The 25,948-nt window shown below is 43.1% G+C and overlaps 1 protein-coding gene and 1 long non-coding RNA gene across 2 annotated transcripts in view; one reads left to right on the top strand and one right to left on the bottom strand.

Moving 5' to 3' along the window:
- The window catches only part of LOC122552973 (plasminogen-like), a 123,671-nt gene extending 115,049 nt beyond the window's left edge, over positions 1-8,622 (top strand). The window contains exon 17 of the mRNA XM_043696296.2: positions 8,373-8,622. Coding sequence (XP_043552231.2) covers positions 8,373-8,531 — 159 coding nt within the window. The 3' untranslated portion in view covers positions 8,532-8,622. The remainder of the gene's footprint in view (positions 1-8,372) is intronic.
- A 12,602-nt stretch (positions 8,623-21,224) lies between these two features.
- On the bottom strand, positions 21,225-25,701 carry LOC148148997 (uncharacterized). The gene is made up of 3 exons (XR_015758309.1): positions 25,655-25,701; positions 23,249-23,338; positions 21,225-23,149 (listed from the first exon to the last, which is right to left on the bottom strand). It is a non-coding gene; the product is annotated as an uncharacterized LOC148148997 (long non-coding RNA).
- Between the last annotated feature and the right edge of the window lie 247 nt (positions 25,702-25,948).

Here is a 25,948-nt window from a genome sequence, read left to right as displayed (position 1 = left end):
TTTCCACACTGTAAGTAATCTAATCTAATCTTACTGCCTTACTGTTACCTTATGCAGTTCACTGCTGGGTAATTGGATCATAGTCTGACATGGGGGGGGGGGTCAAGTTTGCATAAGACACCATGGGGCTGGGTGGCATACCCATACATTCTCCATGGCAGTGTCTCTGCCAATTAAATTTCACTTGCTAAACAATCAAAACTTTCCTCATGCATTATTAATATTTGATTTCCCCTTGACTTTATATACTTGGGAATTGTCAAAATGAAATACCTTGACATAAGGACTACCATTTGAACTTAATGTTGGTGGCATGCTCATGAACTGAACCATCCCACATCCTTAACTGGCCCTGGTGTAAACCAAAAACCCTGGGAATGGTACTGGGAATATTCGAATTGTAACTCACCTGTTACGTTAACTTGGTGAAATTCCAGGTCTACACTGTGACAATTTTTTAAAAAATTCTAAGTTGAAAGATGTCAGGTAGTTACAAAAGCCCAAACAATTCACTAATATTTTTTAGGGAAGGAAATCTGTTGGTCTTATCACCTCTGACCTATATATGATTCCAGATCACCAACAGGTTTGTCTATTAACTAAAGTAGATTATTAAGCCACTGTGTTGTATCAAATTGACAGTGGTTCAATGTGAATGTCCTTCTTAGAGCAACCAAGACAAGCAATAAAATCTCAAATCCTGAAAGAAATTAAAAGAAACTCGGTATTGCTGAAGAAAGACACATTTGTCAAGGTATTTCACCTTGTGCTCATTTTGACAATTCCCAAGTATATAAAGTCAAGGGGAAATCAAATATTAATCATGTTGTGGTTCTGTTCGCCGAGCTGGGAATTTGTGTTGCAGACGTTTCGTCCCCTGTCTAGGTGACATCCTCAGTGCTTGGGAGCCTCCTGTGAAGCGCTTCTGTGATCTTTCCTCCGGCATTTATAGTGGCTTGTCTCTGCCGTTTCCGGTTGTCAGTTCCAGCTGTCCGCTGCAGTGGTCGGTATATTGGGTCCAGGTCGATGTGCTTATTGACTGAATCTGTGGATGAGTGCCATGCCTCTCAGAATTCCCTGGCTGTTCTCTGTTTGGCTTGTCCTATAATAGTAGTGTTGTCCCAGTCGAACTCATGTTGCTTGTCATCTGCGTGTGTGGCTACTAAGGATAGCTGGTCGTGTCGTTTTGTGGCTAGTTGGTGTTCATGGATGCGGATCATTAGCTGTCTTCCTGTTTGTCCTATGTAGTGTTTTGTGCAGTCCTTGCATGGGATTTTGTACACTACATTGGTTTTACTCATGCTGGGTATTGGGTCCTTCATTCTGGTGAGTTGTTGTCTGAGAGTGGCTGTTGGTTTGTGTGCTGTTATGAGTCCTGGTGGTCGCAGTAGTCTGGCTGTCAGTTCGGAAATGCTCTTGATGTATGGTAACGTGGCTAATCCTTTGAGTTGCGGCATGTCCTCATTCTGTTGTCTTTCCCTTAGGCATCTGTTGATGAAATTGCACGGGTATCCGTTTTTGACGAATACATTGTATAGGTGTTCTTCTTCCTCTTTTTGCAGTTCTGGTGTACTGCAGTGTGTTGTGGCCCTTTTGAAAAGTGTCTTGATGCAACTTCTTTTGTGTGTGTTGGGGTGGTTGCTTGGTCTGTGTGAGTGGTTTTCCTGTATACCTTTGTGGTGAATTCTCCCGTTCGGTGTTCTCTGTACCATTACGTCGAGGAATGGGAATTGGTTGTCCTTATCTTCCTCTCTAGTGAATCGGATTCCTGTGAGTGTGGCGTTGATGATCCGGTGTGTGTTCTCTATTTCTGTGTTTTTAATGATTACAAAGGTGTCATCCACATATCTGACCCAGAGTTTGGGTTGAATTTGCAGTAAGGCTGTTTGTTCTAATCATAGAACATAGAACATAGAACATAGAACAATACAGCGCAGTACAGGCCCTTTGGCCCTCGATGTTGCGCCGATCCAAGCCCACCTAACCTATACTAACCCACTATCCTCCATATACCTATCCAATGCCCGCTTAAATGCCCATAAAGAGGGAGAGTCCACCACTGCTGCTGGCAGGGCATTCCATGAACTTACGACTCGCTGAGTGAAGAACCTACCCCTAACATCAGTCCTATATCTACCCCCCCTTAATTTAAAGCTATGCCCCCTTGTAATACCCGACTCCATACGCGGGAAAAGGTTCACACTGTCAACCCTATCTAACCCCCTAATCATCTTGTACACCTCAATCAAGTCACCCCTAAACCTTCTTTTCTCTAATGAAAACAGCCCCAAGTGTCTCAGTCTATCCTCATACGATCTTCCTTCCATACCAGGCAACATCCTGGTAAACCTCCTCTGCACCCGTTCCAGTGCCTCCACATCCTTCCTATAGTATGGCGACCAAAACTGCACACAATATTCCAGATGCGGCCGCACCAGAGTTTTATACAACTGCATCATGACCTCAGGACTCCGGAACTCAATTCCTCTACCAATAAAAGCCAGTACGCCATATGCCTTCCTCACCGCACTATTTACCTGGGTGGCAACTTTCAGAGATCTGTGTACATGGACACCAAGATCCCTCTGCTCATACACACTACCAAGTATCCGACCATTAGCCCAGTACCCCATCTTTTTGTTATTCTTCCCAAAGTGAATCACCTCACATTTAGCTACATTGAATTCCATTTGCCACCTTTCTGCCCAGCTCTGCAGCTTCTCTATATCCTGCTGTAACCTGCCACATCCTTCCTCACTGTCAACAACTCCTCCGACTTTCGTATCATCCGCAAACTTGCTCACCCAACCTTCTAACCCCTCTTCCAGGTCATTTATAAAAATGACAAACAGCAATGGTCCCAAAACAGATCCTTGCGGAACACCGCTAGTGACGGCACTCCATGAAGAAACTTTGCCATCAACTACTACCCTCTGTCTTCTTCCATCCAGCCAATTCCTAATCCAAACCTCCAACTCACCCTCAATGCCATATCTCCGTATTTTCTGCAGTAGCCTACCATGGGGAACCTTATCAAACGCCTTACTAAAATCCATATATACCACATCTACCGCTTTCCCCTCATCAACCTCCTTCGTCACCTTTTCAAAGAATTCAATAAGGTTTGTGAGTCACGACCTGCCCTTCACAAAACCATGCTGACTATCCTTGATCACATTATTCCTATCCAGATGTGCATAAATCCTATCCCGAACAATTCTCTCTAAGACTTTGCCCACAACAGAAGTGAGACTCACCGGCCTATAGTTACTAGGGTTATCCCTACTCCCCTTTTTGAACAAGGGAACCACATTTGCTATCCTCCAGTCTTCTGGCACTACTCCTGTAGACAAAGAGGACATAAAAATCAAGGCCAATGGCTCTGCAATCTCCTCCCTTGCTTCCCAGAGAATCCTAGGATAAATGCCATCAGGCCCAGGGGACTTATCTATTTTCACCTTTTCCAGGATTTCCAACACCTCTTCTCTACATACCTCAAAGCCATCCATTCTACTTATTTGTGACTCAGTATTCACATCGACGACAATGCCCTGTTCCTGAGTAAATACTGAAGAAAAGTATTCATTCAGTGTCTCCCCAATCTCTTCCGCCTCCACACGCAACTTCCCACTACTATCCTTGACTGGACCTATTCCTACCCTAGTCATTCTTTTATTCCTAACATACCTATAGAAAGCCTTAGGGTTTTCCCTAATCCTACCGACTAAGGACCTTTCATGTCCCCTCCTTGCTGCTCTTAACTCTCTCTTCAGGTCCTTCCTGGCTACCCTATAACTCTCAATCGCCCCAATTGAACCTTCACGTCTCATCTTGAGATAGGCCGCCCTCTTCCATTTAACAAGGGATTCCAATTCCTTATTAAACCACGGCTCCCTCGCACGACCCTTTCCTCCCTGCCTGACAGGTACATAATTATCAAGGACACTCAATAGTTGCTCCTTGAACAAGCTCCACATATCATTTACACTCTTGCCTTGGAGTCTACTTTTCCAGGCCACACATCCTAAGTCATGCCTCACCGCATCATAATTTCCCTGACCCCAGCTATAACTCTTGCCCTGTAGTACACACTTATCCCTCTCCATCCCGAGAGTAAAAATCACCGAATTATGGTCACTATCCCCAAAGTGCTCACCTACCTCTAATTCTAACACCTGGCCTGGTTCGTTACCCAGAACCAAATCCAGTATGGCCTCACCTCTTGTTGGCCTGTCTACATATTGTGTCAGGAAACTCTCCTGCACACATTGAACAAACACTGACCCTTCTAACGAACTTGAGCTATAGCTTTCCCAATCAATATCAGGAAAGTTAAAGTCCCCCATAACCACCACCCTATTACTGTCACTCATCTCCTGAATCACCTTCCCTATCCTTTCTTCTACGTTTCTAGGACTATTGGGAGGCCTGTAAAAGACTCCTAACAGGGTGACCTCACCTTTCCTATTCCGAACCTCAGCCCAAACTACCTCAGATGGCAAGTCCTCATCCATCGTCCTTTCCACCACTGTAATACTATCTTTGACAAGCAATGCCACACCTCCCCCTCTTTTACCCCCACCTCTGACCCTACTAAAACATTTAAATCCTGGAACCTGCAACAGCCAATCCTGTCCCTGTTCTAGCCATGTCTCCGTAATAGCCACAACATCGAAGTCCCAGGTACCAACCCACGCTGCAAGTTCACCTACCTTATTTCGTATACTTCTTGCATTGAAGTATACACACTTCAAGCCACTTTCCTGTTTACAGACACCCTCCTTGGAAATTGATGCCATGTTCCTAACCTCCCTACACTCCTGGCCCTGCACCCTGAAGCTACAATCTGGGTTCCCATGCCCCTGCAGAGTTAGTTTAAACCCCCCCCAAGAGCACTAGCAAACCTCCCCCCAAGGATACTGGTGCCCCTCAGGTTCAGGTGTAGACCATCCTGTTTATAGAGGTCCCACCGTCCCCAGAAAGAACCCCAGTTATCCAAAAACCGGAATCCCTCCCTCCTGCACCATCCCTGTAGCCACGCATTTAAGTGTTCTCTTTCCCTATTCCTCGAATCTCTATCACGTGGCACGGGTAACAAACCAGAGACAACAACTCTGTTCGTTCTAACTCTGAGCTTCCAACCTAGCTCCCTGAAAGCCTGTCTAACATCCTCGGCACTCCTCCTACCTATGTCGTTGGTGCCAATATGGACCACGACTTCGGGCTGCTCCCCCTCCCCCTCCAGGACCCGGAAAACACGATCAGAGACATCACGTACCCTTGCACCTGGGAGGCAACATACCAATCGTGAGTCTCTCTCGTTCCCACAAAACCGCCTATCTGTGCCCCTAACTATCGAGTCCCCAATTACTACTGCTCTGCTCTTCTTCACCCTTCCCTTCTGAGTAACGGGGACAGGCTCCGTGCCAGAGACCTGAGCCCCGTTACTTACCCCTGGTAAGTCATCCCCCCCACAAGTATCCAAAACGGTATACTTGTTCTTGAGGGGAATGGCCGCAGGGGGTCCCTGCACTGGCTGCTTCCTCCCAGTCCCCCTCACTGTCACCCATCTATCTGCCATCTTTGGAGTTACTACTTCCCTATAACTCTGATCTATGACCCCCTCTGCCTCCCGAATGATCCGAAGTTCATCCAACTCCAGCTCCAGTTCCCTAACACGGTCTTGGAGGAGCTGGAGATGGGTGCACTTCCTGCAAGTGTAATCGGCAGGGACGTCGATGGCATCCCTCACCTCATACATGTTGCAGGAGGAACATTGCACTGCCTTCACTGCCATCCCTCTAAAGCTAACTTTTATTTAAAAAAAAAACTGGGTCTAAAGAATACAACAAGCAAAATTCAGCACTTACCTACTTACCACAACAGGTGTTATTATTAGGTTAGAGGAGGAGGGCGGGTGGGAGGCACTACCCGTGTAGTGCCTCGGGTTCCTCTCCTTCGCGCTTTTAAAGGGGGAAAAAACCTACCCAGGTAAGCTTACACTAACTGCTTCCGGGTCTCGGCTGCCCCTCTGGTCGTCGTCACTTCCCCCTGGTGCTCCCGCTCTTTCTGTGAAGAGAGAGAAAAAAAAACACCGCTGCCCGCTACCGGTAAGCACTTTTAAAACCAAACGGTCTTACCTTCGCTGCTGCTCGCACTGGAAATGCAGTAATCTTTGCATTACTGCTTCTGCTATGAGTCTAGAGATGGGTGAGCCCATGGGTGTGCCGTTGATTTGTTCATATATTTGGTTGTTTAATGTGAAGTGTGTTGTGAGGCACAGGTCCAGTAGTTTGAGTATGCAGTCTTTGTTGATAGGTTCAATGTCCTGTTGTCTGTTTTGTATGTCCAGCAGGTTGGCTATTGTTTCTCTGGCTAGGGTTTTGTCGATAGAGGTGAACAGTGCCGTTACGTCGAATGAGACCATGGTTTCTTCCTTGTCTATGTGTATATTTCTGATGATGTCCAAGAATTCCTGTGTTGATTGTATAGAGTGTCTGGATCCGCTGATCAGGTGTTTCAGTTTCTGCTGTAGTTCTTTAGCCAGTATGTGTGACGGTGTCCCTGGTAGTGATACTATGGGTCTGAGTGGGATGTCTGGTTTGTGCACTTTAGATAGACCATAGAATCTGGGGGTGTTGTTGCTTTCAGGTTTCATTCTTTGTAGGTCCGACCTGGTTATCTGTCCGTTTTTTTGGTGGTTCCTCAGTGTGTTGTTTATCCTATTGGTGAGCTGTGGGGTGGGGTCAAACTCCCTCTTTTGGTAGGTGTTGGTATCTGCAAGTAGTTGTTGCACTTTTTGGATGTACTCTGCTTTGTCCAAGATGACCGTCATTCTGCCTTTGTCTGCTTGTAGTATGATTATGTTCTTATCGTTTCTTAGTGATTTTAGTGCTTCCCTCTCCTTGGTGTTGAGGTTATGTGTTTGTCTTTTCCTTGTTATCAGGGGTACGATACTTTGTCTCACTGTTTGTTGTGTCTCTTCTGTCAGTCCATTGTTCCTGAGTGTGCATTGTAGTGCTGCTAGGAAGTCTGCTGTTTTGGCATCCCTGTGGTTGTATTTGAGTCCCTTGGCCAGTATTGTTCTTTCCGTGTCTGTGAGCTGTCTGTGGGAGAGGTTTCTAACCCAGGTGTGTGTGGTGGTGTCCTCTCTGTTGTGTGTTAGTTTGGCCATTTTTTCTTTTAGTGCCGTTTTTTTGCGGTGTGTGGTTCTGTTCTGTCCTATGGTGATGGCCTGTTCTATGGTCCGGGTCCATTCCTGATTGGTGGTTTTTGAAATTAACGATTTTTGGCGCGCAATTTCTTGTCTGTATTTGTGAAGTCTGTTGTGAGCGTCTGTAATCATTACCTGGATTATCCTGAATCCAGCTAACGATCCGCATCCATGAACACCAACTAGCCACGAATCGACATGACCAGCTATCCTTAGTAGCCACACACGCAGATGACAAGCAACATGAGTTTGACTGGGACAACACTACTATTATAGGACAAGCCAAACAGAGAACAGCCAGGGAATTCCGAGAGGCATGGCACTCATCCACAGATTCAGTCAATAAGCACATCGACCTGGACCCAATATACCGACCACTGCAGTGGACAGTTGGAACTGACAACTGGAAGCGGCAGAGACAAACCACTATAAATGCCGGAGGAAAGATCACAGAAGCGCTTCACAGGAGGCGCCCAAGCACTGAGGATGTCACCTAGACAGGGGACGAAACGTCTGCAACACAAATTCCCAGCTCGGCGAACAGAACCACAACCACGAGCACCCGAGCTACAAATCTTCTCACAAACTTTAAATATTAATAATACATGAGGAAAGTTTTGATTGTTTAGTAAGTGAAATTTAATTGGCAGAGACATTGCCATGGAGAATGCATTAGTTTATGATTATTGACAGTTATTTGCCAGGCTTTGTTTAATTTCAAAACAGGCAGATTGAGTCGGACTGCGAAATGACCCAATGAATGGCTGTCATCTGATTATGCTGAGTTGAAATGGTGGCAGTATGTGAATATTTTATTGCTCTCTGTCAAGAACAGTGGCCTGTGTTTTAATAAATGCATCTTCCTGTGCACACAAGAGTGCCAAAACATGAGCCTTACTGATAATCCTAACTGGTTTTTGGTATAATTTGTTTTTCAGAATTGCTTAAGTTCTATATTACTAAATGACTTATTTGTAATTAAAATAAGTACTTGGCTTTTCACTTAAGTTTTTATTTAATTCCAAAACAAGTGATCTCAAAGTTACAGTACTCAAAAACCTGTCAACCATTTATCTGATATGAGTGCTACTTAATGGGTTTAAAGCAAGTTGGTTTCATTATTATCGGTTGATTCCTTGACGATGGTCTTTTATTTTAGGGTGACACTGGAGGCCCTTTGGTATGTCCAAACTCCAGAAACCAATATATTCTTCAAGGAGTAATGTCTCGGGGTTGTGCAGTTCGAACGAAGCCAGGAGTTTACGTCCGTGTTTCATTTTTTGTTGACTGGATTGAAAACACCATACGGCATGGTTAACAAAGGAATAACTCAGTTACAACAATCAAATGTTTCCTGTCATTCAGAATGTAAAATTCCAAATGTGAATTATTAAATTCTTTCACAGTTACAGATGTGGTTTTGATTTAATTTGGAGAACTTTGAAACTGTCACTGACACCACATTATGGCTGGTCACTGTTTGAGAGGCAGGATACCTTATCTTATTTTACCAGTGGTGCAAGAGATGCACAAAGGTTCACAGATCCACCTACTCAAATGAGATGAGATTTCAAAGGCAGCTGAATTGTAGTGTGAACTGTGAATATGAAGCTGCCTGGATTGTCAAGAAGTAATACTGCCAACTTTTGAGACCCTGCATTGCTGCTTATGAAAACATATCCCCCAGGTCCACAGAGATCACTGGAGGCAGGACAGGATTCTGGAGAAGCTTGATCTATCTAGGAGCTCAGTGCATTTAGATGTTGATCATCTACTGAGGAAAAGAGTGATGCAGAGATGGGTCTATAGCCACATTGAATGACAGTTAGGAGAGCTCCAGTGAATTGAGGAAGCCATCAGATTTGGACAAGGAGAGTTCAAAGCAGCAGATTTGGGCAAGTGGGCAATCTCTTGGTCACAAAAAGCAGTACCCAGTACAAAGGATGTACTGTCAGAGGTTCAGCTTCATTGAAATATCTGAGCGCCGATGTCTTTGAACACTGTGTCTCTCTAGGGGAGATGTTAGTGGAGCTGTGCCATATGGTTCTATAGCCAGTCGACTGTTGTACAAAAAGAAATAGGCCATTAGACCCAACAAATCCACGTCTACCCTCCAAAGAGTATCCCACCCAGATCCATTCCCTCTATCCCATTACTCTACATTTACCTCTGACTAATACACCTAACCTACTCATCCCTAAACCCTACGGGCAATTTAGCATGGCCAATTCACCTGACCTGCACATCTTTGAATTGTGGAAGGAAACCGGAGCCCCCGGAGGAAACCCATGCAGACACGGGGAGAATGTGCAAACTCCACACAGACAGTTGCCCAAGGCTGGAATCAAACCTGGGTCCCTGGTTCTGTGAGGCAGCAGTGCTAACCACTGAGCCACCACGCTACCCAAATAAATGAGAGATTATATTCTTAATGTCAAGACATTTAACTGTTGTAAAACATTAAATTCCCTTGACGTTAAGAAAGGATCACCCAGTGAAGCCTCAAGTGCTGGTCTATGTTTTACATGTTTACTTATAGTTGTTTCTATGAGGTGTTTCTGGTGCATGGAGGTGATGTATGAACAGATGCAACCATTCCTGTTCTAGTGCATTAGATGGAAATGTGCTGCATTGTCTAGGTGCCTCAGATCTGCTAAGGTCCAGCATATTTGGGGATATCTATATCTGAACAAGGGTTACCTTGTTCACCAGATCAGCTTTGGTATCATCATGAATCCTCAGTGGTGGAAACCATGCATATACATGCTAGTGAAATTGCATTATTCAAGATTTGGAGATGCCGGTGTTGGACTGGGGTGTACAAAGTTAAAAATCACACAACACCAGGTTATAGTCCAACAGGTTTAATTGGAAGCACACTAGCTTTCGGAGCGACGCTCCTTCATTAGGTGATAGTGGAGGGCTCGATCGTAACACAGAATCTATAGCAAAAATTTACAGTGTGATATAACTGAAATTATACATTGAAACATTAATTGTCTGTTAAGCCTTTCACCTCAGAGTTCTCCTCAGTGGTCCAGGACATTCAGCCTCGGACCTTCGGGTGACCATCCTCCAAGGTGGACTTCAGGACAGGCAGCAGAGGAAAGTGGCCGAGCAGAGGCTGATAGCTAAGTTCGGTACCCATAGGGAGGGCCTTAACCGGGACTTTGGGTTCATGTCACATTACAGGTGATCACCATTGCACTACACACACACACAGATATTCCTACACACACACACTCTCACATACATATGGACACAGGTACACACAGACGCGCACACAGACACCCACACACACCCTTATAGACACACACACTCCCACACTCACACATGCACCCCCTCACAAACTTAAAGACACTCTGCACTCAATACACACACAGACACAACCCCCACCCCAGACAGACATGCACACACAGACAGACAGACAAAGACCCACATGCACACATATTTTGTGGGGTGAATTTGTACTTGCAGAGTTACATTGCACTTTGCTCAAAAACTGCATACATTCATGTAGAACTCTGAACTCAAAAACTGCATGAATTTATGTAAAACTCTGTTATCTCACTTTTTAGATTAGAATCAATCTAAACATCAGGTCATAGACAGAGAACACAGGGGGCTAACACCTTCAACATATTGTCTAGCTATCACCATTGTTAACAGCTAACCCGAGAATGCAACTTTAAAAAAAAGGTTTTGTGATTTACACATGAAAGAAATGAAACTATCACTGTATTCTAACAGGTGAAAGGCTTAACAGACAATCAATGTTTCAATGTATAATTTCAGTTACATCACACTGTAAAGTTTTGCTATAAATTCTGTGTTACGATCTAGCCCTCCACTATCACCTGATGAAGGAGCGTCGCTCCGAAAGGTAGTGTGCTTCCAATTAAACTTGTTGGACTATAACCTGGTGTTGTGTGATTTTTAACTTTGCATTATTCAAGATGTCGATGGATTTCTCTATCATTTCCACATAGAAACTGCAATGCCTTTGGATATTTTTACAGATGTTCCCACACTTCACATTGCTATGGAATCATCTGCTCTTTTGCTGATGACACCTCGTGCTCAGCATCTGCATAAAATGATGCTTCACTTCGAGGTGAAGTAGCCACAGTTGTCTCTCTCTTTGTGTTATCTCATCCTGTGTGGTGCTCATCAGATTGTGTAACCCATTCTACACATGCAACTAAGGTATCTACTGACAGCGCATCTGAGTTGGGTAGAGGCTGCAGTGGAATAAAATGATGCAGTATCCTGAGATTGCAGTGGATCCTCTGAGCTTTTGAGTGTTAAATTGCCTCATTCCATTTCTCATCTGCTGTTGCACTGGTCGGGAAGACTTTTTGCCTGGCTGAATGCTGCACTTTTATCTTTAAAACTGGTCTGCCACAGCAGGTGGCCACCTATGTAACTCTCCCGCTACCCTAGATTGGCTGACCCTTTCCCTGCCAGCATTTAATGGGCTCTTCTTTGTAAATATTTAGAAGAATTCCTGCTGCCCACCATCCACCTGTATGTGAATGGAGCGCATATATTCCCTTTGACATCGTCATCCAGTAAAATTCAGGCCTGTGTTATATTGTCACATTTATGATAGTAACGAGGTTGCTAATTCTACTCAAAATTAAAAATTCCATGTAAAAGTAAAGGCCTTCAGAGTGGGCAGTGAACACTGAAACACCTTTCAATGTTTTCAATAGGTTTAGCAAGAAATGTCTTTCAGGTATTGAAATAAGATGATTTTTTTTACTCAGTAAAAGAGGCAATGGCAGTGCATCTATGGTTCATATTGGCAGCTATTTAACTTCAGTTACAATCTGTGGGACTCAGGATTGAGTGAATACTATCACATGGATATTGTACAGATGGTATAATAGCAAGTACATGGATCTTAGTGATTGGTTTCTGGAAAATAAATACTATTTTAGTTGGATAAATACTTTAGGTACACAACTAAATATATAATTAGTTCTCCCTTTGTATCCTTTCCTTTATGAAATAGTAAATAAAGATATGGTTGTTCTAATAGGATTGTTTTTAATTTTAACATGCCAGTGCAATGATTCTTTTTTGTTTCTCATAAATGGTGGCTGATGCTGGCTAACAATCAGAGTCCTTCTTGAAGCATAGATTCCCTACAATGTTGAAGCAGGTCATTCAGACTATCAAGTGAACACTGAAACACCACATCCCCACATCCCCCCATCCCCATTCCCCCCCAAAGAGCATCCCACCCCATCCCTAAAATTCTGCATTTCCCAAGGCCAATCCACCTAGTCTGCACATCCCAGGGCCATTTTGCATGGCCAATCCAACTAACCTGCACATCTTTGGACTGTGGGAGGAAAGTGGAGCAAACCCAAACAGACACAGGGAGAATGTGCAAACGCAACACAGACAGTAACCCAAGGGTGGAACTCAATCTGGGTCTTTGACAGTGTGAGGCAGCAGTGTTAACCACACAGCTACTATACTGTGAATAGTTAATCTTATTGGCAATCAGAAAGACATTGCAAAATTAACTCAGAAATTATTTTACCTGAGATAAGATTCCAAATGTTATTTTTGTTATTCATCCAACAAAGTAAGTGTTTAAATTGTCATTGAGTTTTTAAAAGAAAAGGTTTTATACAGCTTCTGAGTTTTTTTTACTTTGCAGCAAATATTTCTCCTTTGACATTAAAAATGGCATCTAGAACACATCTTGTAGTTTGCAGTGAACTCTCTGGCTGTTGACAAGACCTATTTTACTGGGAATTATCTTCCACTGTGCATTCAGAATATGCAAGGTTGGGCATGTTCATTTTTCAATTGGAAGTTTTCACTTTTATCTTCAGTGTCAGCAATATACCACAGGCATTATGGTAAGAATTAGCTTCTTGGATATTTTGTTACCTTATATTTGTACCCATTACACCCAACTCTATTTTACATTGTTTTGAAGTTGCTTTTAAACAGCCGTTAGACTTTATTTGCTTACCACCATAAAGTGGGTTCCCAAGTGACATTTTCCCATAGAAGGTCTTCATTGGGATTTGTTCATTCAGTAATCACATCGCATAACCTGGTTGTTGTTATTGGGTCTAATCTTTTTTGAAATAAACTTCAAAGGCTTAAACAACCATTTGTATGGTACTGTAACAGAAACACCATCTTGCAGTTAATGGAAACTTATAGAAATACAAGAGAAATTTATTAAATCAAAATATCATTTTCCAGGTGATGATGCACCCCAGCCTTGGTAGGGCTCACCAGTGTCTAAATATATCTCTGTCTATGGTCAACATGACATTCACTAACTTTCTAATTAGAAACAACAGGACAATATCTAACTCTTCCGTAGCAATTGAAGGTTTATTTGAAAGTCTTTTTAAGTTCATTGCCCTCTTTTCATTTGAATTATTTTTAAAATTGAATGAACTGAAATATACAATTACAAAATTTGACTTAATAAATCAAACAACAAACAGTTTGGAATCATCATTTGCATAAATTTATTAACATTCACTATATTTGCTACATGCACTGCATATTCTTTTCTTTCTCACACTCATTCTTCCTTACAAATCTTTTCAGCATAAAAAAGAACAGTCTGTCTGCGTGTCTGTTGGGAAATTCCTCTCAGATCCATGGGCCAATCTAAACCACACTTGCCGGGGTGATATTTTGGACCAAGCACAGAGTCATACAGAAAACAGACCCTTCTGTCCAATTCGACCATACCGACCAGATATCCTAAATAAATCTAGTCCCATTTAAGACCATAAGAAATAGGAGTGGAAGTAAGGCCATTTGGCGCATCTAGTCCACTCCGCCATTCAATCATGGCTGATGGGCATTTCAACGCCACTTACCCGCACCCTCCCCGTAGCCCTTAATTCCTTGTGAGATTAAGAATTTATCAATCTCTGCCTTGAAGACATTTAACGTCCCAGCCTCCACTGCACTCCTTGGCAGTGAATTCCACAGGCCCACCACTCTCTGGCTGAACAAATGTATCCTCATTTCCATCCTAAATTGAACCCCTCTAATTCTAAGGCTGTGCCCACGTGTCCTAGTATCCCCGCCTGACGGAAACAATTTCCCAACGTCCACCCTTTCTAAGCCATGCATTATCTTGTAAGCTTCTATTAGATCTCCCCTCAACCTTCTGAACTCTAATGAATACAATCCCAGGATCCTCAGCTGTTCATCGTATGTTAGGCCTACCATTCCAGGGATCATCCGTGTGAATCTCCATTGGACACACTCCAGTGCCAGCATGTCCTTCCTGAGGTGTGGGGCCCAAAACTGGACACCATATTCTAAATGGGGCCTGACCAGAGCTTTATAAAGTCTTAGAAGCACCTCACTGCTTTTACATTCCAACCCTCTTGAAATAAATGACATTACATTTGCTTTCTTAACCACTGACTCAACCTGCAAGTCAACCTTAAGAAAATCCTGTACTAGCACTCCCAGATCCCTTTGTACTTTGGCTTTATGAATTTTCTCACCGTTTATAAAATAGTCCATGCCTGTGTCCTTTTTTACATAGTGCAAGACCTCGCATTTTGCTCAGCCATTTCTTGGACCATTCTCCTAAACTGTCTAAATCTTTCTGTAGCCTCCCCACCCCCTCAGAACTACCTGCCTGTCCACCTAACTTTATATCATCAGCGAACTTCACCTGAATCCCCCCCAGTCCCTTCATCCAGATCCAACTGCAGCCCCAACACTAAATCCTGCAGGATACCACTTGTCACCAGCTGCCATTCTGAAAAAGAACCTTTATCCCAACTCTCTGCCTTCTGTCAGACAGCCAATGCTCAATCCATGCCAGTAGTTTACCTCAAACACCATGGGCCCTCACTTTACTCAGCAGCCTCCCGTGAGGCACCTTATCAAAGGTCCTTTGGAAGTCTAGGTAGATAACATCCACCAGGTTTTCCTGGTTTAACATATTTGTTACCTCTTTAAAGAATTCTAGCAGGCTTGTCAGGCACAACCTCCCCTTACTAAATCTATGCTGACTTGTTCTAATTCGACCCTACAATTCTAAGAATTTTGAAATATCATCCTTAACGATGGATTCTAGAATTTTACCAACTGAGGTTAGGCTAATCAGCCTATAATTTTTCATCTTTTGTCTTGATCCTTTCTTGAACAAGGGGTCTACAACAGTGATTTTCCAATCATCGGGGACTTTCCCTGACTTGTGATTTTTGAAAGATTACAACCAACATCTCCGTTATTTCTTCAGCCACTTCCCTCAGAATTCTAGAATGTGGCCCAGCTGGGCCAGGAGATTTTTCAGTTTTTTGACCTTTTAGCTTATCAAGTACTTTCTCCTTTGTAATGGCCACCATACTCAACTCTGCCCCTTGACTCTCCTTAATTGTTGGGATATTACTCATGTCTTCCACTGTGAAGACTGACACAAAGTATTTACTAAGTTTTTCAGCTATTTCCTTATTCCCATCACCAGCCTTCTGGCATCAGTTTGGAGTGGCCTAATCTCTACTTTTGCCTCTCATTTGTTTCTTATGTATTGAAAGAAACGTTTGCCAGCATTTGGCCCAATTCCCTATAAACCTTTCCTATTCATATACCCATCCAGATGCCTTTTGAATATTGTAATTGTGCCAGTCTCCACCACTTCCTTTGGCAGCTCATTCCATACACTCAGCCCTCTGTGTCAAAATGTTGCCCCTTAGGTCCCTTTTAAATCTTTCTACTCTCACCCAAAACCTATGCCCTCCTGTTTTGGACTCCTGGATACCAAGGAAAAGACTTTGTCTATATCCTATCCATGCCTCTCATGATTTTATAAACCTCTATGAGGTCACTCCTCAGCCTCTGATGGCCCAGTCTATTCAGTCTCTCCCATTGACTCAAACCCTCCAATCCTGGCATCATCCTTGTAAAGTCATTTCTGAACCCATCCATGTTTTACAACTTCCTTCCTAAAGCAGGGAGACCAGAATTGCACACAGAATTCCAACAGTAGCTTAACAAATGTCCTGTACAGCCGCAACCTGACCTCCAAACCATAAATCAGACATTCTTTAACCAATGTAACCAAACATTCTACTAGAGAATGATGAGATTATACCATATTCGTATTTCATTTGCTTTCCTTTTTCATATTCCATTTGTTTCATGTAAGTCATATTCTGAAACACTACATGTCTATGTAATTGCAGATAGTCTGATCAACAAGTTGCTGAAATGTTTAGCTGCACTATTATTACAGTCAACATTATTGATAGGAAAGCAACGCAAGACTATTACAGTGGTGCTTTTGCACGCAACTTGTGATGCAAGAGGTGTTGAAGGTCAAAGCTGACAACATACTACAGAAAGTAAGCCACTCAGTACCTGAATCTCCTTGTGAAATGGAGGAACATCTGATCTTACACAACGGAGTGCACAATGAGCTCACATTGTTTGATGACAACTATATTGTAAACAGAACGCAAGCGACTAGGTTGAAAGTGCTGCAGCAAAAATATATGCATTTTGTCTATGAAGGACACAAGGGTATTACTAAGATAAAACAAAAGTCTCGGAAACCTCAAGAAGGTCATTTCATCATGTGATCATAAAAATTGTCAAACTACGTATACATATATAGACTGTCAGATTTATAAACTCTTGTATTTTTCAAATCTTGTTTCTGCGTAAATAGTCTTTCAGCTACCCTAATGTGCATGTACCTTCTTTCTTGTGATACTGTATTTGTGGGAGAGAAGGGCTGTATATTATCACTTAAAGAGCTGAGTTTGGTAATGAACCAGTGATATGGTGACTGCAGCCATGAAGAGTCCAGGTTACTGCATGCAATATATAAGTGTGCGCAGCTGTGATTCAACTTAACTAGAAGTACTGTGTCTCTAACCAACCTATCTGATGAGCAGACCTATGTTAGATTTTCAAACTTAATCTACCACATTAACAGGATCTGTCTGAAAGTGGTAACTTTGTGTTAGGAAGACAACATGACAGCTCCCTATGACTTTATTCCGCTTTGAATTTCACTCGTCATTCCTTTGAAGGGGTTGTATTTTTCTGCATCTTGCTGAATACCACATCTTAAAATCTTCCACATCTCATTCCAGACTGCTCTTTCCTGATATTGTTGCCCACTCTATTTTCTTTTGTTCAATTCTCAGCACCTCTAAATCACTTTTTGGGCAATCTATTCAACTATTTTCATTATAAAATGTTCTCCTCTATCATCAGCTTCATATTAAACTATAGAACATAGAAAAATACAGCCCAGTACAGGCCCTTTGGCCCTCGATGTTGCGCCGATCCAAGCCCACCTAACCTACACTAGCCCACTATCCTCCATATGCCTATCCAATGCCCGTTTAAATGCCCATAAAGAGGGAGAGTCCACCACTGCTACTGGCAGGGCATTCCATGAACTCACGACTCGCTGAGTAAAGAATCTACCCCTAACATCTGTCCTATACCTACCACCCGTTATAGAACGCTTACAATTGAAAAGATGAATCCCTACTTTTACTTCAATTATTCATATTGCTTCATTCTCTGGTAATATTTCCAAATGGTAAATCTTCCTTTTTTTAGGCTTTTTAAATTTGCTGGACTGAATCATACATTTTTTGGCATAGTCTGAGTTCAGTCAAACTTTTTGGCATTTGTGGCTGTGAGGCCTAGTAAGATCTCTTGCCATATCTTACCAAGCTCACCTAATTAATTATCTACTACACCCAATGGCATATCTCATGTCCTACTTCTCCCAATCTTACATGTGCCATTACTATTCAGTGGCTATGCATAAAGAGAAACCTGCAGTCCTTCCATAGCCAGAACATCCTTCCTCAGGTAAGGAGACTAAAACTGCACACTATACTCACAAGAACCAAACCTAGTAACATGCATAGGAACTGCTTTCCCCATCAGCCCTTTGGCCAGATCTCCAGATGTCTGCTCCTATACCGATTTGCACATGGCTTAGGCAATTTTCCAGAAGTAACTACAAGGCGCTGCTCTTCAATGTAGTGTTTAACTCTCAACAGTTTTTCAGAAGAATTTCCTTTCATCTTCTCAACATGGATCACATCAACCAGACTCACCCTCTTTATATCTAAATTAATTTCCAGACACCAGGAAATATTCCTGACCCTTACACTGATGGGCAACACACCCTTCAGATTTCTTACTCTTAGCTGCAGGTAATGCAATTCGCCCTCCTCGATATAGAATCCTCTATTACAATTACATTTCAGTTCTACTCGATCTCCACCCCCTTATACCTCATCCTGAGCAACCGCCTGAGCCATAGTGCCTAGGTCTATTATTGTGAAGTTCTCTCTGCTGTCTTTCTCCTTGACCTCACAGCAAGACAGTATATTGCATCTGATGGACAGGGCCTGTTTCTGGCAGATGACCTTCTCATCTTTCCTAAATCCCTGCTACCTATCTAATTCCCTATTAGTCACTATCCTGAACCTGTATTTTTGCAGGAGTATAATCATATTTTTGATAAAATTGTTCAGAAAACACACCCCTCCCTTATGCATAAGAATCTCTCATTACTTGTACTTCAGCTCCATAATTCAATGCTGTAGAAATTCAGTTGGAGATATCTCCAACATGTTTGCTCAGGTCAGTCTCACTATCCAAAATTCACACATTCTGCGGTCCAGATACAAAATTTATATCTCAATGTTACCAAGCTTTATTATGTATTCAATGAATGTATTTATTTAATTAATTGTAGCTGAATCAATTACATTGATTAATTCATGAAATGTGGACCTCACTACTTGGGTCAGCAATCAATTTCTAATTGTCCTTGAGAAAGTGGTCATCTGTCTTAGAGTCACAGAGTCATAGAGCTGTACAGCATGGAAATGAATGCTTCAGTCTTGCCCATGCCGACCAGATATCCTAAATCAATCTAGTCTCATTTGCCAGTGTTTGGCCCATAACCCTCTAAACCCTTCCTATTCATATACCCATCCTTTCAAATGTTGTAATTGTACCAGCCTTCACCACTTCCTCTGGCTGCTCATTCCACATAAGAGCCACAGTCTCTGTGAAAAACTTGCCCCTTAGGTCCCACTTAAATCTTTCCCCTCTCACCTTGGGGAAAAGATCTTGTCTATTTACCCTAACCATGCCTTTTGTGATTTTCTGTACCACTACAAGGTCACCTCTCATCCTCCGATCCTCCAGAGAAAACAGCCCCAGCATATTCAGCCTTTCCCAATAGCTCAAACCCTCCAGCCCAGGCAACATCCTTGTAAATCTTTTCTCAACCCTTTCAAGTTTCACAACATCCTTCCTATGGTAGGGAGATCAGATTTGAACACAATATTCTAAGAGTGGCCTAACCAACAGCCTAACAACATGACCTCTCAATTCCTTTTGTCAATGCACTGACCAATAAAGGCAAGCATACCAAACGCTTTCTACCCGAGTCTCCACTTTCAAGAAAATATGAACCTGCACTCCAAGGTCTCTTTTTTTCAACAACACTCCCCAGGACCTTACCATTAAGTGCATAAGTCCTGCCCTGACTTGCTTTTCCAAAATACAGCACCTCACATTTATCTAAATTAAACTCCATCTGCCAATTCTTGCCCCATTTGTCCATCTGATCAAGATTCCGTTGCACTCTGAGGTAACCTTCTTTGCTGTCCACTACATCTCTACTTTTGGTGTCATTTGCAAACTTACTAAGCATACCTTCTATGTTCAAATCATTTATATAAATGACAAAAAGCAGTGAATCCAGCACCAATCCTTGTGGCACATGGCTAGTCAACAGGCCTCCAGTCTGAAAAGCAACCCTCCACCTCCACCCTCTGTCTTCTACCTTCAAGCCAATTCTGAATCCAAATTCTTCTTGCGTTCTATGAGAAATCTTGTTGAATGCTTTACTGAAGTCAATATAGGTTGTGTCCACTGCTCTGCCCTCATCAATCCTCTTTGTTACTTCATCAAAAAAAACTAAATGAAGTTAGTGAGATACAATTTCCCTTGCACAGATTCATGTTGACTATCCCTAAACAGTCCTTGCCTTTCCAAATACATGTAAATCCTTTGCCTCAGGATTCCCTGCACTGATATTAGACTCATTGGTCTATAGTTCCCTAGCTTTTCCTTACCACCTTTTTTAAATAGTGGCACCACGTTCGCCAACCTCCAGTCTTCCGGCACCTCATCCGTGGCTATCGATGATACAAATATCTCAGTTTTCTCAGACTGCTAAAGTCTATTTGGGGTAGGTACACCCACAAATTTGGATAACTGAAGATTCCAGATGTATCAAAGATCCCACCCACTCTCATTAATAGAATGTCAAATTCAAAAGGAGCAAACTTGTCATATAACTGTGCCAAATGGAATAGAGTCAGGGCATGCTGGAATGTGAAATCACACGACTTGGACAAGTTGTCATTTGACATCAAGAGCTTCCTTTAAGAAGATGTTCAAAGCCAACAAATATGGCTAAAGCTGAGTAAGAAGTGTTGTCAATTGGTGAGGAAGTGAAGTTACTATAGCAAGTGGAAAACAGTGGTAAGGAGTGGGAAATTCCATCAAATTTATCGAGTGTTCTAAAGCATAAGGCAAACATCTTAGAACAGTTTGTCAAACAAGCATTGTCTCCAGCAAGGAGGAGGATGAGAATGACTGCCTATCCCAATGCTGAAGTGGCTCTGCTAATGTGATTCAAGGTAAGTTGAGCAGGGCATCCATCTCTGGTCTCATTCTGGAAGAATGAGATTCTCATTAAGCTGCGGTGAGATGCCAATTAATGGGCCATTTTTGAATATTAAATGCCATGCTAACAGTTCAGTTCAGCTCATTAATGTTCACACTCCCATTTTAGCAAACCGGCCAAACAAATCAGGCACCAGCAAAACTTGACAAGGAAACCAGAGCTTGTACCTGATGAATTTAGTTTATTAGATTAGATTACATTACAGTGTGGAAACAGGCCCTTTGGCTCAACAAGTCCACCGACCCGCCGAAGCACAACCCACCCATACCCCTACATTTACCCCTTACCTAACACTACGGGCAATTTAGCATGACCAATTCACCTGACCTGCACATCTTTGGACTGTGGGAGGAAACCGGAGCACCCGGAGGAAACCCACGCAGACACGGGGAGAACATGCAAACTCCACACAGTCAGTCGCCTGAGGCGGGAATTGAACCCCGGTCTCTGGCGCTGTGAGGCAGCAGTGCTAACCACTGTGCCACCCACGTATCTCATTCTCCGGATGACTTCCAAGTTGCCTCTGATTAAACTGCAGTCTTGGACACAATTCATGAGCACCAGGCACAGGAGCTCATCCTCTTTTGGCATCTGGCAAGATTTACAAGGATGCTGCCAGAGTAGGAGGATTTGAGCTATAGGGAGAGGCTGAATAGGCTAGGGCTGTTTTCCCTGGAGCGTCGGAGGCTGAGGGGTGACCTTAGAGGTTTATAAAATCATGAAGGACACGGACAGGGTAAATAGACAAGGTCTTTTCCCTGGGGTGGGAGAGTCCAGAACTAGAGGGCATAGGTTTAGGGTGAGAGGGGAAAAAGATCTAAGGGGCAACATTTTCACACAGAGGGTGGAGCGGGTATGGAATGAGCTGCCAGAGGAAATGGTGTAGGCTGGTACAATCTAAAAGGCATCTGGATGGGTGTATGAATAGGAAGGGTTTGGAGGGATATGGGCCGGGTGCTGGCAGGTGGGACTAGATTGGGTTGGGATATCTGGTTGGCACGGATGAGTTGGACCGAAGGCACTGGCAGTACACATCTGGAAGGAGAGACTTGCATTTCAGGAAATGCCAGCAACTAGTAATGAAGGCTGCAATAGGGTCACTTAGTGCACAAGACAAGTATCCAGCTCACAGACTGGAGCAGTTGCAACTCAGGGCTGCTTGTTTGCTACTCATATGGCACCTACCTGCTTTCTTATAGGATCCCTGGCTTGTCTTTGCCATGCCAATCAGAAGAGTGAAACAACCAACCGAATCCTGCCACGCTGCTATGGAGTCCTCAGCCTGGGGACAGGGGCACACATTTTTCACCTCACAACTCCTCCATGTGCCAGCAGCCTACTCTACACACACACCGCCAGTGCAGCAAGCAGGCAGCCATGTGTCCAACTCTAAGTAGACCTCACTGAAGTCCATGGAGACTTCAATAAGGGCAGCCTTCCCACCAGTTGGGACAATGACCATGCTCAGATGTCTCCTTAGGATATTCATGGTCAGGGGGCGATGTCTCTGCAGTTGAACATGGTCAGTCCATTGGCTGTGCAATGGTAACTCCAAGGGATAGGGCAAATGCAATCAGAGAAACATAAAGGCAGCAGAGAGAGATCTTGTCAAATTTTGCCCAGGGCTGTCCGATCATGTTAATCAATGAGGTGGACCATGGTAAGGTTCATCAACAGAAACTAAGGAAGAGGAGGGAAGGAGAACGGGATGAGTGGGTGTGCATTTGCAGCTGAAGTAGATGCACTGAGTTCTCTTGGCTTAGTCTTTGTAACTGTAAGCCCTGAGCAATCTGAACCATTACATCACACATAGCTGTCTGCCACTGCTGCTCCTCCTTGTGCACTTGCATGATCTGACCCGTAGCCAAAGCTACAATCACCTGGAGGTGAGCATGTGGCTGGTCTCTGGCAGTCCTCCAAGAGACAGTGGCAGTTTCTTCCTCAGCCAGTTGTACAGCTGTCATATGAGGTGGCCTCTCGGTTATATATCCTCACTCTCTAGGATGACAGCTCCCCCTGCTTGAAGTGTCATTTGGACAAGTAGATGGAAGGGGTGGGAGTAGGGTGTGTAGGCAGCAGCCTTGCTGATGCTTCCTCTTAAGCCTTGGGACTGGTATCCTTAGAGGTGCAGGAGGATGGTTCTTTCACAGGAGACATTGTGGAAGTGCTTGCGGAACCTGCAGGATGAGAGAGAAAGCATTGGGGCAATATGGTAGAAATGGTGGACAATGATTGAGAATAAGAACAGGACGAAGGGAAGAGGGGCAGATACATACATAGTGCTTACTTATTTGGCAAAACATGGACATTACTACATCCATGCAGGAGTGGTCTCGGTCTTCTCCTGGAAGGATCAGGGTTCTGTTCTAATACAAGGTGAAGACACAAATACCAAATCACAATCTATCAACAGCTGTTTGTGGTCTTATGCTTCATTTTACCCTGTGTGTCATTAGAAAGCTTGTATATATGGCTTTCAATTGTAACTAATTTGTAAATAAATATGGTAAATAGTTGAAGCCCTAACATATCTCTGAATCAATATTTGCTACTGGTTCTGCTTCTGGCATGACTCTTGAGCTCCCGGGCTCCATCTAGTGAGTGAAGACAGTCAATGAAATTGGTTTGTCAGAGTCCAGCTGATACCCACTTCAAACATCTTCTGCCTCTAGTCAAAGCCTTGTCAATCTCACAGGATTGTACAGTAAAGGTGAAGATAGTAGTTTAGAATTCAGAAAATAATTTGTATTATTTCTTTTGTATTAATGGCATAAAGTCATAGAGTCATCAGCAAAGAAATAGATCCTTTAGTCCAACTTATCCATGCTGACCACGTTTCCAAAGCTGAACGAGTCCCATTTGCCTGTATTTGGCCCCGATCCCTCTAAACCTTTCCTATTCATGTACCTGCCCAAACATCTTTTAAATGTTGTAACTGAACCTGTATCTACTTCCTCTGGCAGTTCATTCCAAATATGCACCACCCTCTGTGTGAAAACGTTTCCCCTCAGGTCCTTTTAAAATCTTTCTCTTCTAGTTTTGAACTCCCCCACCCTAGGGGAAAGAACTTTGCTATTCACCTTATCTCTGCCCTCATGATTTTTAAGGTCACCCCCTAACCTCTTATGCTCCAATGAAAGAAGTACCTGCCTATAAACTTTCCTAATAACTCAAACCTTCCAATCTTGACAACATCTTTGTGTATCTTTTCTGCTCCCTTTCCAATTTAATAATATCTTTCCTACAGCAGGAGGAGCAGAATTACATGCAGTATTCTAAAAGTGGTCCTACATTCTGCATAGCTGCAACATGACGTCCCAACTCCTATGCTCAATGCTCTGACCAATGAAAGCAAGCTTGCCAAATGCCTTCTTTACCACCCTGTCTACCTGTGATGCCACATTCAAGGGATCATGTACATGCACCTTTAGTCTCTCTGTTCGCCAACACTCCCTAAGCTCTACCATTACCTGTATAAGTCCTGCTCTGGTTTGTCTCACTAAAATGCAATACTTTGTGTTTATCTAAATTAAACTCTATCTGCCACTCCTTAGCCAATTGGCAGTCTCAGACAACCTTCTTCACTGTTCACTATACCACCAATTTTGGTGTCATCAGCAAACTTACTAACCACATTTCTTATGTTCTTATATAAATGACAATCGTGGACCCACAGCACTGATCCCTGTGAAACATCTACTGGTCACAGGCCTCCAGTCTGGAAAACAACCCTCTACCAGCACCCACTGTCTCCTACCACCAAGCCAATTTTGTATCCGATTGGCTACCTCTCCCTGAATCACATGTGATTTAACTTTACTCACAAGTCTATCATGTGGAATGCCTTCTGAAAGTCCATGTGGACAATGTCTACTGCTTTGCCCTCATCTATCTTCTTGGTCATGTTCTCAAAAACTCAATCAAGTTTGATTTTCCACACCATAACCATGCTGACATTCCCTATTCAGTTCTTGTCTGTCCAAATGCATGTAAATCCTGTTTCTCAGAAACCCCCCCAAGAACTTACCTACTACTGATGTCAGGGTTACTGGTCTATAGCTCCTGGGCATTTCCTTGCAGACTTTATTCAGTAAAGGCACATTATTAGCCACCCTCCAGTCTTCTGGTACCCCTCTTGTGGCTATCGATGATACAAATATCTCCATGAGGGGCCCTACAATTTCTTCCCTAGCTTCCCATAATGTCCTTGGATGCACTCGTCAGATCCCTGGGATTCGTCTCCTTTTATATGTTTAGTGACTTCCACCACCTCCTCTTCTGTAATGTGGACTGTTTTCAAGACATCACTATTTATTTCCCCAAGTTCTCAAGCTTCTATGTCTTTCTCCACAGTAAATGCTGTTGCAAAATATTTGTTTATTATCTCATCCATCTCCTGTGCCTCCACATATATATAACCTAGTTGATCTTTAAGTGGCCCTAATCTGTCCTTAGTTGCTCCTTTGCCCTTAATGTACTTGTAGAATCTCTTAGATTCTCCTTAACCATATCTGCCAAGGCTATCTCATCCACTTTTATACCCTCCTAATTCCCCTCTTAAATATGCCCCTTATACTCTTCAAGGGATTCCCTCGATCCCAGCTGTTTATAACTGACATATGCTTCTTTTTTCATGACTAGGGCCTTGATATCTCTAGTCATCCAGTATTCCGTACTCTTACCAGCCTTGCCCTTCACTCTAACAGGACCATACTGTCTCTGATCTCTTGTTATCTCATTTCGGAAAGCTTCCCACTTGTCAGTTGACAAATCCAGTCAGAGACCGATGACCAGTGAGGACTTCACACCAACTGCCCAAAACAGATGCAGCCAGTCAGCTCGAAGGATTTTACATCTCCGTCCTGCTATCATATGTGAGTTTCATGAAGGCTGTAATGTGACCTAAAACAAATACTATAAGCCTCGGGTCCACTCTCTGTACGCAAACAGTGTAACAAAAACAGCACTCAAATATT

Source organism: Chiloscyllium plagiosum, unplaced genomic scaffold (assembly GCF_037043375.1).
Source record: "Chiloscyllium plagiosum isolate Xiang-an unplaced genomic scaffold, Cpla_swu_hap1 HiC_scaffold_10, whole genome shotgun sequence".
Classification (NCBI taxonomy): domain Eukaryota; kingdom Metazoa; phylum Chordata; class Chondrichthyes; order Orectolobiformes; family Hemiscylliidae; genus Chiloscyllium; species Chiloscyllium plagiosum.
Note: the sequence above shows the minus strand (reverse complement) of the source record. Positions and strands in the feature narration are given on the sequence as shown.